We start from the raw sequence: 15,263 nt of genomic DNA, 5'->3' as shown, positions 1-15,263 counted from the left end.
AGTGCACTATGTAGGTCACAACAGACCGTTCGGGCACAATGTAAGACACATTGGATTGGTCGGTGAACTATACACATTGGATCGGTCGGTGCACTATGCAAGACACATTGGATCAGTCGGTGCACTATGAAAGACACATTGGATCAGTCGCTGCACTATGAAAGACATATTTCATCCGTCGGTGCACTATATAAGTTATTTCATTATCAAATTCTTCTTATTTTTATAATAATAGAGCATTCGGTTCATTATATGGGATTTACTAGACCGCTTGGGGCACTATGCATGATTTAATATAGGTTTGGGACACTATTTGTGACACAATAGACCGTTTGGGACACCATGTAGTACACACCTTACCGTCCGATGTACTATTTAGACTACAATAAATCGTTCGTGGTAATATATAGGACACACTAAGTTGCTCGATAGATTATGTAAGCACAACACATGTCCATGGCATGGTCAAATCAATTCACAATGTTGACTTGGTGCCAAATCAAGTCACGAAACAAATAAAGATTCAAAACAAACCGCATTGATAGTTCGATTGAAGTTTAAAAACAATAGAGAGAACACTTAGTGAAATCGTTTAAACCTTTTCTATATAATATCAATATTTAGTATCGTTTACCTTATCAAAATACTATTGTTATTAATATCACGTAGTATTAGTCTAAGCTTATTGTAAATAAAAATTATTAAAGATTAAAGTTAACCCGACGGCAATCATGAAATTCCTACCATATAATTAATATATGGTCAATGCAGCACATGAATGTGTCGAAAAGATATCGAAAAAGATGAATCCGGGGACGTGTTATTTTCAAATCAAACGTTTTTCTTTGGTGACTTTATTTTTACTCAATTGTAAGTATAGGGTTTGTTTATAATCACTGTGTTAAGGGTTTGACTAACAATCGTGTTTCATGCTGTATTCAAATAGCCTCCCGTTCCGAGTATCAAAAATACAGAGAATACTTCCTGATATGATTAAAACTTTCTTCTTATAATATAAATCTTTAAATTTTGTTAACATTATCAAAATACTATTGTTTAAAATGTAAAGTATATAAAAGCGTTATGTTTATTTTAATACTAAAGATTAAAGTTTATAACCGACGGAATACCTGAAATCCCATATATATAACCAATGCATTAATTGGATGTCTCGAAAGATATCGAAAAAGATAAATCCGGGGATGTGTTATTACCAGATCAAACGTTTTTCTTTAGCGACTTTTACTCAATTGTAAGTATACGATTTGTTTATAATTACTGTTTTGAGGTTTTCATGCATAATTTCGTACAAAGTGAATAGTCTGTGTTTTGCTGAACTTCGTATGTGAACTTTTTTTTTTCGTTGAGTAGCGGTCTGATTGACATATACTAAACTATTCCGTGTCATCTTTCTTTTAAAACACATAGTGTAATCGTGTTTTTACAACACATCGTGTAATCGTATTTTAACAACACATTGTGTCATCGTGCTATTATAACACATACCGTGTTATCTTGTTTTTATTTTTTAATAGACTGTTATATTTACATCCAACCTGTGTAAGACTAAACTGAATTGTAGCTTAAGGGTCGATGTGAAAAGGGATTTGGTAAAAACCGTCTTAGAATTTAGTTGGAGTCGCTATTCAACTCAATAGTTTAATATGAGTTTGATTTTACAAAATGGCAAGAAAACAAAATACAACATTCCGTGCTAAAACAATCGCATTCCAAAAATAAATTCAACTGGGGTCCATCGAAATTCCCTTCTTAATTCAGCACATTTTCCAATTGGATCAAATGTTATACTTTATTTGAATATGATTGTTTGAAACGTAGTTCAGTAGATATCGAACCGGAATCATAGTGGTGCTCCGGGATGATATTTGTACATTGTACAATTATCTATATTTCATTAGCATTCCTCCTCTTTTTCCCGCCACATATAAAGGTAGCAGTAAGGAAAACAAAATAGTTGACACTTATAACTTTTAACCACCCGTTTATCCTTCCTTTCTTACAATGCCACAAAAGTCAAAGGCTACACAATTGGGTCCAAATGAATTTTTAATCAATTAGAGTGATACCTTTCCTGAATCCATTTCTGCTCGTTTTTCCATAAAATTGAATTGAAAAGATCGAGAGTCAAATCTTTGTTTAAAAGCACAATAAATTCTGGACCTATGGGCGGTAACGATGTAGAAATACAGACGATCAAACAGAAACATGGCATATAAAACTTTTCATTTAAACCCACTTGGAAGGCTATATTATTCTTTCACTATCAAAAAATCCATTCTTTTGTACCAAAACTTTTATATTTAAAAAAAATCACCATGGTCAAAATGCGGAATTAAATTAACTGTGTATTGCTACCTAAGGTAGTCACACACAAATATATTTTGAGCAGTAAAATTGAATTTTAGAAACGATTTCGTCCTGGTGGAAGACCTCAACTACTATTGACAGCTGATGTTATGACATTTTTAATTTTATATTTTGCTTTCTGTTCTGTCTTTATAAATGAATTAATTGACATTGTGATTGTGTTACATGGACTTAAATTCATATTTTGTTTATGTGATTAAGATGATGTTTAATATGTTCCTCAATCTTTTGATCATTTAAAAAAGAAGATACAGTATGATTGCCAACGAGACCAAAAATGACACAGAAATTTACAGTTATGGGTCACCGGACGACTTCAACAATGAACAAAGCCCACACCGCATAGTCAGCTATTAAAGGCCTAGAAATGGCAATATAAAACAATTCAAACGAGAACATCAGCGGCCTAATTTATGTACTAAAAATGAACGAAAAACAAAAAAGCAACACATAAACAAATGACAACCACTGAATTATAGGCTCCTGACTTGGGCCAGGCACAAACATAGAGAATGTGGTGGGGTTAAACACGTAAGCGGGATCCCAACCCTCCCCCTTACCTGGGACAGTAGTGTACCAGTTCAACATAAGAACGAACTATAAAAATCAGTTGAAAAAGGCTTAACTCATCAGATGGATAAAAATACAAATACTACTAGAACATTTCTGATTTAGATGAAATACTTAGTCGTTTTAGTGATGCAGGGTTGAAGCTTGGACCGAAACTAGGGTATTCTTTTGTGCCACAATAATGCGGTTTTTTTTTTAAGTCATCTGATTTCGAAAGATAAAATATTGCCATCTGCAGACTGCGTTTAGGCAGCACATGAGTACCCTGAACCTCGAAATATAAAAGAACTTAGTACACTTATTGGATATTTTCCGGAAAATTGTTGTACCAAAAGGAGGGCGAAAGATACCATAGCGACATTCAAACTCATAGAACGAAAATAAACTGACAACGCCATGGCTAAAATAGAAAAAGACAAACAAACAAATGAAATTAGTAGTGTACATAACACAACATAGAAATCTAAAGACTTAGAAACACGAACTCCACCAAAAACTAGAAGTGCATGATCTGAGGTTGTTTACCGAGTCAGGAAATTAAGACACGATGCGGGTAATCTTATTGATGATTTAAATAAACTTAACTTCTCTGACTATATCATTCTACGTTTAAAATAGTTCTTGTCTTCTCTTTTCGTATAGGTTTTTTCTTACCATATAGGTAAACTAATTGCTCATTCAAATTAAACTATTACTCTTACTATACTGTTGTATGTTTCAGATGTTCCAACAACCTATGCTTACTCGTATACTCTAGAAAATAACTTAAGGACATTATTATATACAACCAACAGTTACCAAGTGTTAAGTCGACCAGACACATCAGTAGAAGTAGGGTTGACCTTCACCCCGACAGCTCTAAACTCTCTGGTAAGTGTTCGGATTGACCTTCACCCCCGACAGCTCTTGATTCTCTGGTACGTATTAGGATTGACCTTCACCCCGACAGCTCTCAACTCTCTGGTAAGTATAAGAAATGACCATCACCCCGGCAGCTCTCAATTCTCTGGTAAGCGTTTATTTTCTATATTTACAAAAAAGATACAACTATTCCTTAGGGTCTGAAGGTTGTCCTTGATGTCAGTATACATTTGTTTATGTCCTTTCCAACGATGTGTTTTTGTAAACGTTGAGAATACAGTTTAAAAAGTAAAATAACAAAAAATATCAACGGAAAATCCAAAACAGAAAATCTTTTATCAAATGGCAAAATCAAAAAAAATAAAAACATCAAACGAATGGTTAAAAAAATGTTATATTCCTAGCAAAACGAACAACACAATAAACCGAGGATCAGCTCACGTGCACCGGAAAGAGATGCACCTCCTGCTCAAGAAAACTGTTGAATAACTCACTGATTTTTATTACTTTTCAGAGCATTAAAGATCAAGCAATGTCGATGACTGGATATTTTCAATTGGTAAGTTGTCATAAATTTGGATGGAGAGTTGTCTCATTGGTACTCATACCACATCTTCCGATATCTAATAAATACTTGGAATATATAATATATAAATATTTGGAAAATTGTCTTAAATACTTCATACTTTGTTTTAAAAACTTGGTGCTTTACATTGAATACGTGGTATGTTGTTTTAAATGATTGATAAGTTGTTTTAAATGCTAGGTAAATTGTCTTAAATGCTAGGTAAATTGTCTTAAATGGTAAATAAGCTGTTTGAAATACTTGATAACACTTGGTATGTTGTTTTAAATACTTTACAAGTTGTTTAAATTCTTGGTAAGTTATCTATTTAAACACCTTGTACATTACAATTCCAAGAAATAGTCTGTAAGGTGTAACATGCTAGTTGCTCTTGTGTGTATTTGTGGAAACTATACATACCGTGATACCTTGAGAAGCAAAATACAAACATACAAGTGACGTCGCACACATTTCATACTAAAAATGGTGTTTCTTTACTCAAATTAATTTTTTTTTGATTTTTAAACTATGATTGTGTTCATTGTGATGACAGATATAATCCTTTCACATTGAATTTTTTTATTACAGCATTGGAATGATACAAGATTAGCATGGGATACTGATCCAACCTACAGTTCAATAGATTATATCTTTAGTACGTCTGACTACACATGGAGACCAACATTATTTATAGCGAACTCGTGAGTAAATAAAGTACATCTTCACTGAGTACTTTAAATTTTACATGGCGGGTCCGTGTAACAATTATCAATTCAGTGTTTTTTAAAAAGTTTCAAATTCTGATCAAAGTTATAAAATATCAAAATTTAAATATTTAAAATGTTTGTCATTATAGAATTTTCCCCAAGTAATTAAAATTTTAAAATTCTAAAGATCGTTTTTAATACATATATATATGTAGCTCCTTTAAGGGTCGGTTCCCCTTAATCCACCTCTGTTTTTAAATAATGACTAAAGGGAAACGGGATATTTTTGTATCAGGGGATAGTTCCATCTTTATTATTTGCGCGAGTTGAAGTCATCGTACACAATCAACTTGGAGCAAGTACACAGCTACGTCTAGTAAGAATGGGCGTGTAAAGAGAGGGTCACCCCCTTCTGCACGACGGAGGTGCTCTAAAAAAAACAGGGCAATTTGTAAAATGCTGATTTAAGTGAAGCATTTACCTACGGAACGTTGAAAACTGAATAATTAAAAGTCCAGTAAATATATGAACCAAAACTATCGAGAGCCAAAAGGAAAGTTAAACATAGAATTATCAAAATCCATGAAAGGGCTACTTTGCCCGAGGAAATTGAAATAGGAGTTTTACATGATTCATTAACAATTAATACAATAGGTAGGTACTGTAAGAGTACATTTAGGATGAAGATCTGCAAATTTAGATCACATTGGAAAATGAGGATATATTGGATAAGGACAGCAGATAATAATTTAAACAAAACTTTTGTATTAGATAGGGAGTTGGCCAATCCTAGTCAATTAAGATTGGAATATTGTGGATCCATGCTTGGTGTTTCTGAACTCTTAACCTAAGTGTTGACTGGCTATATTGATAACAAAAGACAAAAGACGACCAAATTATATACTGGCCACTTAGCCACTTAGGGCCACATTGTTTTATGTTTATATTGTGATGTTTTCAACAAAAGGGTCTTGTTTTGGTTTTTTTTATGCCCTATTTATGGGCATTATGTTTTCTGGTCTGTGCGTCCGGCCGTTCGTTCGTTCGTTCGTTCGTTCGTTCGTCTCTCTGTTCGTTCGTTCGTCCCTCTGTCCCGCTTCAGGTTTTTGGTCGAAGTAGTTTTTTTTTTATGAAGTTGAAGTTTAACTAACTTGGAACTTAGTACACATGTTACCTATGGTATGATCTTTCTAATTTTAATGCCAAATTAAAGTTTTATCACATTTTCACGGTTAATTGATCATAGAAAATGATAGTGCGGTTGGGACATCTGTGTACTTGGGACACATTCTTGTTGTACATAAATTATGCCGTTAGTTTTCTCGTTTGATAGTTTTACATTGTCATTTCTTTTTTTTTTTTTATAGCTGCCTATGCGGTAAAAGCGTTGCTCCTTGTTAAAGGCCGTACGGTTGACCTATAGTTGTTAAATTGTGTCATTTTGGTCTCTTGTAGAGTTGTCCCATTGACATTCATACCACATCTTCTTTTTATAATTTATAAGATTGGTGATGTTTTCTAAGCAAACTTAAGTATCTGTAAAAAGTGGTTGAGTTAACTTTTGATCTGATATCTCTTTAGAGTTGGAGACCTCTATAGATTATCGTTGATGATCCCAACGAGATTGATTTTCTTGTTTGAGCCGGTATGGCAAAGGCGAGAAAAGCAATCGAGTTCAAATGACCAATGATAATCTGTTTATCTCTATTTTACCTATGTCGACGGTGTCAATTACATTTCAATTTTATTAGCAACGCCACGTGCCTCTTTAGTTTCTAGCGATACTTTTCCATATCAAGCGAGTAGCATGATATAAAAAACTATCACAAAATAAAAGATCATAGGAAAAATGCACAAAATAGCGATAATAGTAATCAATTGGTGATATTTTTTCAGCAAAATATCTGTAAAAAGTGGTCGAGTTAACTTTTGATCTATATTTCTTTAGAGTTATCTCCCTGCAGTGTTATATACCTTCTTAACTCTTTGTTTTATATCTCTTTACAGAGTTGGAGACCTTAGTATTATAGACGATGATGTGAATATGATGAGAATTGTGATGGCAGGCCAGGTTAATTGGGTGCAGATGAAGTTGATAACAACACATTGTGATAGTGACATTACGTATTACCCGTTTGATGCACAGAAATGTTCAATTATACTATCTAGTTGGTCTTATTCGAATAGCGAAGTCACTATAGTATTTAACACCAACCCAGTTATAATGAATTTCTTCAGTGAGAACGGGGAATGGGTGTACGCAGGCTACGAAACTTCCGTCTACGCTGAGTATAGAGATCGAATTCCTTTCGATATGGCTAAGCTGGAATTCAAATTTGTTCGTCGACCTGGTTTTATGGTTATGAACATTATTTTACCAGTGATTGGGATAGCCATTCTGACTAGTTTTGTTTTCAAGGTAGCAGTTGATTCCGGGGAAAAGATTGGATATTGTCTGACTGTGATGTTGGCGTACGCCGTTTACCTCACTTTAGTTGCGGATAATATGCCGACAACGTCGGTACATGTATCTGTTCTCAGTAAGTTGATTGACTTTAGCTCTCATAAGACGGTATGGTATTTCTTTTTTATCTATGTTTTAAAAAAAGCTCTTAATTAGATAGAAGTTTCTTTTTGAATTTGTATAAAACTGCCTCCGAGTGTGGAACTTTCTTGTTGCTGGCCTTGGGCTTTTTCTGCTCCTTGGTCAGGTTGTTGTCACTTTTACACATTCCATATTATCGTTCTCTATTTTGTTGAAATACACATTTACGGGTATAATTCGGTTTATCGAGAGAAATTATCGTGAAAGAATACCTAACGGTGGTCTAGTATTGCGATTGGATCGTGAAAGCTCTGCCGGGTACCTGATCATGAATTCAATCTTAATTAATCAAGCGGATATATTTACAACAAAATAAAACTGTCTGTCAAAATGATTCCACATTATGATCAATATGTGAGAAAATCCAGGTTTAAAAGTACTTCGTTTTTAAAAAAAAATACATAGACAGGTTGCTCCTCGACATGACTTCAAATCATTACATTAAAAATGTAAACAATCATGATTTTTTTCATAATTCGACTGACTAAACTACTTTTCTCCAAAAAAGATGATTTCATTTGAATGAATCAAATGGTTCTCAAAAATATATTTAGTGTCAGCATAATCAAAAACTCTGTAAAACAGAAATATTTAAATAAAATTGATAATCCGGACCTTGAAAGATCATGTACCACTTTTTGAAGATCGTGAAATGGATCGTGAAAGATCTGATGCTACGAAGACGTTCAAATCATTCTTTAATTAAATGATAAAGTTATATTTGTTACTGGTATAGAAATCAAAGTGATGGATATCACTCATGGAAAGATTAGAAGAGTAGTTGGAATAATTTCATATTATGATATGGTGGGGGAAAATGAACTTTAAGTAAGCACTATTGCTGAAAATTGCATTAACAGTAGGTCTTTAGAAGGAAACATGCTTTTCCAGTATGAGGATAAAATGAGCTCAAATTAAATAATATGAGTCTCTTAATCTGCACAATTTTATTTAAACTGTAGTTTATATCTTATCCAAATAATGTTGCCTGTTCTGAACATGTTTAAAAAAACCCAAAAATTGCAAATCAAAAATTCTTCTAGTAAATGTTATCAACTATCCTTGTAAGACATAAAATCTAGAAGAACTTTAAAGTGTCAACAAAAATAATTTAAAAATGTCGTTTTGGGGCATTTTGTAAGTTGAAAAAGAGGTTCTATGATATTGCAGATTAAAAGTTGTAGAGTGCCTTTTGATAAATTTTTTAAAGTATTTTTCAGCACAGGGCATTGAAAATGTACTTTTTCAACGTAAACAAATTAAAAAAAACTTATTTTATTGAAATATGGATTTTTCTTGATTGCAAAAATATATATTAACTACTAATAAAAATTCAAATGACTAAAATAGACATAATGATTGATGGGGAGTAAACTAATAAACAATGGTTTGTTATAATTAAAAGTTTTAAAATTTTAAAACTGTTTCAAGCCAATACCTGATAAAAAAGTATACTAATCTAAATAGTTGATTAATTACAGATTATTATTGGAAAGTTATCAAGTAAATTATAGGCCGTACTTGAATACCTTTTATATATTCATATTTATATTCATATAGATCAAAAGTAATAGGCAATCAATAAATTTATCATCCTTATATATATCACACATCTAATATATACATTTGTGTATTCAATTATGAGGTCAAATATTTGTATATTAAGATCTAGATGTATATTACAGGGTTCTGTGTAATGGCCCCTGTATAATTATGTAAGACTGAGGTTGATATGTAATGTGGTCAATTTGATTGACAGTTTAGGAGGTTGGGCATTGTAATTAAAGGTCTACCTTGTCTCTAATTGTTTAGTGATAATGACAGTTGTCAATCATACTAGTATTGTATCAATACCCAATTACCTAATCAAAATGTTTTTTTAAAAAAGCCTGCACATCCACACACCTTAATGACACACAGTCTTGAATTAACTGCTCCAATAATATACCCATTTTTTTCAGTTTATATGTGTATTATGTGCACATACATGAGAACCATAGGGAACTATATTTCAGTGTGAATACATTTACTAACAGTAGCTAACCTGTCCTGTTGTTAGGGAGACCGGTGTCTTAGGGAGCTACCATTTGATTTTTATGTTTTTATGGGGGGGCTAGGATGAAATTTGAAAAAAATAGGCAGGACAGGAGTTTTGAGGTAAAAAAAAAGGCAGGATGAGACGCTTGCAAAAAAAAAAGTCAGGACGACAATTTAGGTAAAAAAAAGTCAGGATAAACTAAAAAAAAAAAGGCAGGACCGAACAGAGTGAAAAATAAAAAGGCAGGACAGAGAATACAGCTAAAAAAAAATGCAGGACAAAATTTTTCATCCTAGCCCCCCCATAAAAATCAAATGGTAGCTCCCTTAGTAAAGATTTAGAACAAGTTCTAATCTTTCCAAGAACTAGATTTGCATGACTAACTCGTGTTTCTTTTGTTGATGATATCAGTGCAGATTCAGTAAAAGTTGTAACGATTGAGAATAGAGCTTAATCAGTTTAGTAACAGTCCAAACTGGACATTCCAATTGAATTATACGTTGAAAGAAAGGTTCCCCACTAAGTTTGGTACAATGAAGTAAAGCTATTATGAAAATACTGAACAAACAATGAATTTTAAAATTATAAATTACGTTATCTTTGTACCTTTTTAGTTTGTGTCGGAGCAGCCACGAAATAACAACAGTATCATATTATGTATGCACAACCGAAACTCAACTTAACTGAAAGTAACAACCCTTACCAAAAAAATGCTTGCACATGCATGTATTTCAAAGGCGGAGGAATTTAAAGATACATATATACCTTTTTTCGACAAATTACGCCCGAAGGGATCCTTCTATTTGGGAAATCAACTTATCTAGACACGTTTTAACTTTCGAGGTAAAGGGTTTAATTTAGACCAAAAAAAATGAAAGCTTAAATGTTCTTTCTTAAAATAGTGATTAAAATATTGACATTCTTCCATCAGTTGTAAGTATATCAAAATCAATTGTTTTGTTATTGTTTAAGTCTGGTTACGCATTGTCTTTCACGATTAAAATAATGCCTTGCCTGATCTTTCACTATCAAGTTTGAAGAAAAATCAACAAAAATTTAGGTTTTCATATTTTTACAGATGAACGGTTTACTACATACTATCGGACACACCAAAAGATTTAAAGTATAAAATGATATATTGGAATTTGACCATTAATGGTACAAAAAGTTTGTTTTGTAATGAATCCCATAGACATGTATTGCGCCTTTTGTATTTTCTCATAAAGTGCTGTATATTTTCTTTATCTTATTGCACAGTATTGTGGAGAAAGTTGAATAATTTTGACAGGCATATTTGTTTTTCGGATTTGTTCAACGTTTTGAAAATTCAGCGTTTTTCCGCAAATTTTGAGATAGAATTAACATTTGATTACATTCACGATCCGGTACCAGATCTTTCACGATATTAGAGGTTTCTCAACATCTTACGAACGAACGAAAATCGCCCTAACTTAACGTAACTTGCCGTAACGAGAAAGGAGGGAGCAGTAATTTATCTTATAATTTTGGATTATCGGCTGTGCTCTTCTTCCCTTTGAAATGTCTTTTACATGTAAAATATGCATACTTGATGTTTTAAAACCATTTTGAAACAAATACATATTCTATCTATTTGATATTATATAATATTATTAATTAACTGCACTGTTATTGGACTTAATATGATGAAAACTGCCTATGCAATATAATGTGTAGACTGGGCCAATACAGAATAACTAGGCCAATACAGATTTTTTCTGTATTGGCCGAGTTATTCTATATTGGCCGAGTTGACACAAGTGCAGGATTTCGGAACGTCTCTAGGTTTTACATCGAAAGTCACGATAAACACAAATTGAAAGTAAACAGTTGTTTTGAAGACGCAGTTGTCATTTAGTTATCTTAAACATGCTGAAAATGTCAGTATGGCATACATTTCAGGCGAAAGACGGTCACATTCATTTAAAAGGTATTTTGAAAGCAGACGTGACGTGACGATAAAACTATTTCAGGTTTGGGGAACGAGTAGATTATCCCAAAGTTCATTTCTTGACGACCTCATAATTTCACGATTGTACACATCGATTTTAAATTAGTTTCTGCATTACACATGCAATGGCAGTACCTTTCCAATTACTATTTATGTGTTGCGTCTAAATTTAAGTTGTAACACTTTATAGTAACTGAAAAGGGTAGAAAAATTCATCAGATGAGAAAATGCTGAAGACACCTGGAAACAGCACCAGATCATTATGTATTGCATCTAATAAAAAGAAACAAACTGAGATTTGGATAGTTCCACTTCAAGGTAAAAATATTTATCTCTTTTGAAATGAAATTAAAAAAATATTGTAACACTGTAGTTAATTAATAAAGATATTATTACGTGTATTTCTGTATTGGCCTTGTTATTGGTCCTCGGCCAGCTGTATTGGCCTTCGGCTTCGCCTCAGGCCAATACAGCAAGCCTCGGACCAATAACAAGGCCAATACAGAAATACTTACGTAATAATATCATAATATACAATGTACTGTTCAATCAACACAGTTGAAAGTCTTATTGATCTATAAATTTAAGTGAAGAATATTTAATCAAAGGACAGTAATCGTACAAGAAATTTTAATAAACATGATGACAACATCACTATTTAGTATATGAAAAAGGTAAATATAGATTCAAGTATATGGATCGAAAGGGCTAGGATTTTTTTTTTATCTTAGCTAGATGCTGATTAACGGTAAAAATTCGTTCGTGGACACGAGGTAAAATAAATCTAGGAGTGAACGCCTTTCGATTTAAATTTGAAAAGAAAACATCCCAATAAGTTCCTGGATAACTTCTTTGCCCCAACCACTAAAATCCAAATGATCTCTTCTTATTGATATATTGTTATAAATTGGTAGACTTAAAAAGAAAAATAAAGGAAAATATTTAAACTTATATATTGTGCTTTTTGTTGTTATCATGGCCTTTCTTATTCTATGTGTGTATGTTTCCTCTATAGTATAATTATGAGTATATACATATTTTTTTTCTTGTTTATTGTTTCCGTTAAGCTTCTATGGCATACTGTGTATATTTCCTCTATTTTTCATATTTCTCATTTTTCTTTTTAGTTAGGGGTGTAATATATAAAAATATATATTTTGATAACTATGTGACTACCAGTTGTGTTAGGGCTGTAGCACTCATACTTTCAACAAGAACACACAAAACTCTATTTCTAACGATAGATCGAGTGCACCTTTGAATTTCTTTAACTGATTCCCAATAAATATTAGAAATAAAAAAGCTATGTTGCGACATATCTATTCAAGATACCCTCCGATACGAAATAATGAAACTCATAGTAACTCAAACCAATTGGACCCATAGCAGGGACGTGTGGATATATGAAATATATTAAAGTTGTGTTATCTTGATCACTTATCAATCCTTTACAAAACGCTAATTTCGCAATGAAATGAATGGAATATTTGCCACTGTACGTTAAACACCAAACAATCAATCAACCAATTGCAAACTAGATGTGTTGAATTTTTTAATCAATTTTTTAAAAAAAGCTGTTTGAATGGATAAGGGAGATAAATCGAACGCATATATACGACATGTCAACAAACGGAACTCAACGTAAGAAAACGAAACAGTCAAAAACAGAAAATAAATTGGAACACGGATGTTTAATGACAACAATAAAATGCAAGGTTGCAAAAAAGGATATTAAGTTGTTAACTGTTGTCTTTTAAACACACTGCAGTATCGGTAGACATTTATTATGGATTTTATTATAACAAAATTACTGCTCCATAACGATACGTTCGTAGAGTTTCGTCCGTTCCATTCGTTAGTAAGATGTTGAGAAACCTCTATTAAACGAAATGCTTGACCACCGTTAGATATTCTTTTACGATCAATTCTCTCGATAAACCCGTGACGTTACCAAGTAAATAAATCTTTGAGATGGTCCCTCTCGGTTATCAACTGTATTGTGTTGTAGTGGTTGTTCTCTGTTGCCTTGTAAAATAGGACAATGGCTTTTTACACAACTATAGTTGCAAACCTCAGACAATATTGCTCTAGCGTACATCAGTTTAGGTGTGCAGAATCTGTCAAGAAAGTATCATTTATTACAACATGAACTTAAAGATGTTAGTGTTTATTTTCAGGTCTTTACAATTTACTGGTGCTGATAGCAGGAATTCTCTCTATTCCAATTACTCTGTTTATACTTAAATGTCACCACGAGTCTTCACAAGACCCTGTACCAAAATGGCTTTTGTCTACAACTTCCGGTTTTCAAAAGTTCATAAACTGCTGGAGACGAAATGATAAAAAATCAACAAAGGTAAATTTCCTGAAATCGAAAACTGTAAGCACCGTCGATCTAATGGAGAATGCGGCGTGCAAAATAAAATCAGATGATAACCCGGAGCTGACATGGAGCGAAATAAGCAGAATTTGGGATGAATTCTTTTTCATCGTCTATATGATTTTTGTAATTGTCATCACAACAATTATGATGGTCACTTTGCTTGCTGGATATATTATATATGGACAAGATGACAGTTGATCAGAATGAATCCAGATTTCTCTTCGTTATAACAAACAATTAAGGCTTTTCGTTACTTTGTTTCAAAATAATAAACTTTTTAAGGTGGTACCTAACACTGTGACTTAAATTAATTTTTCATTAAATGTTGAGAAAAGTATTCACTTTGACCCTTTGACAGAAATATAAAACTTCAAAACATTTTAACCAACCATTTTGACAGAAAAGTTATTGTTGATTATATAGCAGTTTGAGAAACACTAATTTTGATCATTGAGAAGCTTAATATTACCTTAACAATACAACGTGATTAAAACGTTTTGCTAATTTTACAGAGTTATATCCCTGTAGTGTTAGGTACCACCTTAAAACACTATTACAAATCAATAGCTTATAAATGAAGGAAATAAAACCATTGAACATTTGGCAGGAAATGTTGTTCTCTAGATTTTTCATACATTTAACATATGCAGCCTTAAAAACAAGGAGTTTATAAAAGTTTCAAAAGTGACTTTTTAAACTATATGTTATAAAATTATGAAAAGAATAGAAGGGGTTAGAGGGTAAGATTCTCTATGACACTACATAGATCAGAAGATTCTTAAATTCTAAAACAAGAGGACGAGCATTCTTAAGCAGAAGTCTGTGAGAATTCTTTAAAAAAGCAGAAATTCGTACATTATGTCAGTTGTTTTGTCAGAAATTATAAATCTTGACAAGAATTAGTTGAAATAGTTTCTTCCTATCTACAACTAAATAAAATAGAGAGATGTGGATATGATTTCCAATCAGACAACCATATACCTGGCCTGTATGTATAAAACTACTTTTAAAAATGAAAACTTGTTCCGAACGGACGGACTAGCTTTTATAAACGTTCTAATACGATGAATTAGTACTATGATTGGATTTCTTAACTTTAGAGGTTGTATGCATACTGGTCCAGATACGAAATAACGTAGATGTTAGCCCACCATTTTTTTTCTAAAAGTGTCCCGAA

The 15,263-nt window shown here is 32.5% G+C and overlaps 1 protein-coding gene across 1 annotated transcript; it reads left to right on the top strand.

Annotated features, from left to right (window-relative positions):
* The first annotated feature begins 708 nt into the window (after nt 1–708).
* LOC143058036 (neuronal acetylcholine receptor subunit alpha-6-like) lies at nt 709–14,690 on the top strand. The gene is made up of 6 exons (XM_076231499.1): nt 709–870; nt 3,680–3,828; nt 4,334–4,378; nt 4,973–5,085; nt 7,099–7,631; nt 13,881–14,690. Exons 1-6 carry the CDS (start codon nt 759–761, stop codon nt 14,282–14,284), a joined length of 1,356 nt encoding a protein of 451 aa, XP_076087614.1. The 5' UTR covers nt 709–758; the 3' UTR covers nt 14,285–14,690.
* Nucleotides 14,691–15,263: the final 573 nt, after the last annotated feature.

The sequence above is a fragment of the Mytilus galloprovincialis genome, chromosome 14, assembly GCF_965363235.1.
Source record: "Mytilus galloprovincialis chromosome 14, xbMytGall1.hap1.1, whole genome shotgun sequence".
Lineage (NCBI taxonomy): Eukaryota > Metazoa > Mollusca > Bivalvia > Mytilida > Mytilidae > Mytilus > Mytilus galloprovincialis.
The sequence above is the reverse complement of the archived record's forward strand: the minus strand, read 5'-3'. Positions and strand labels throughout refer to the sequence as shown.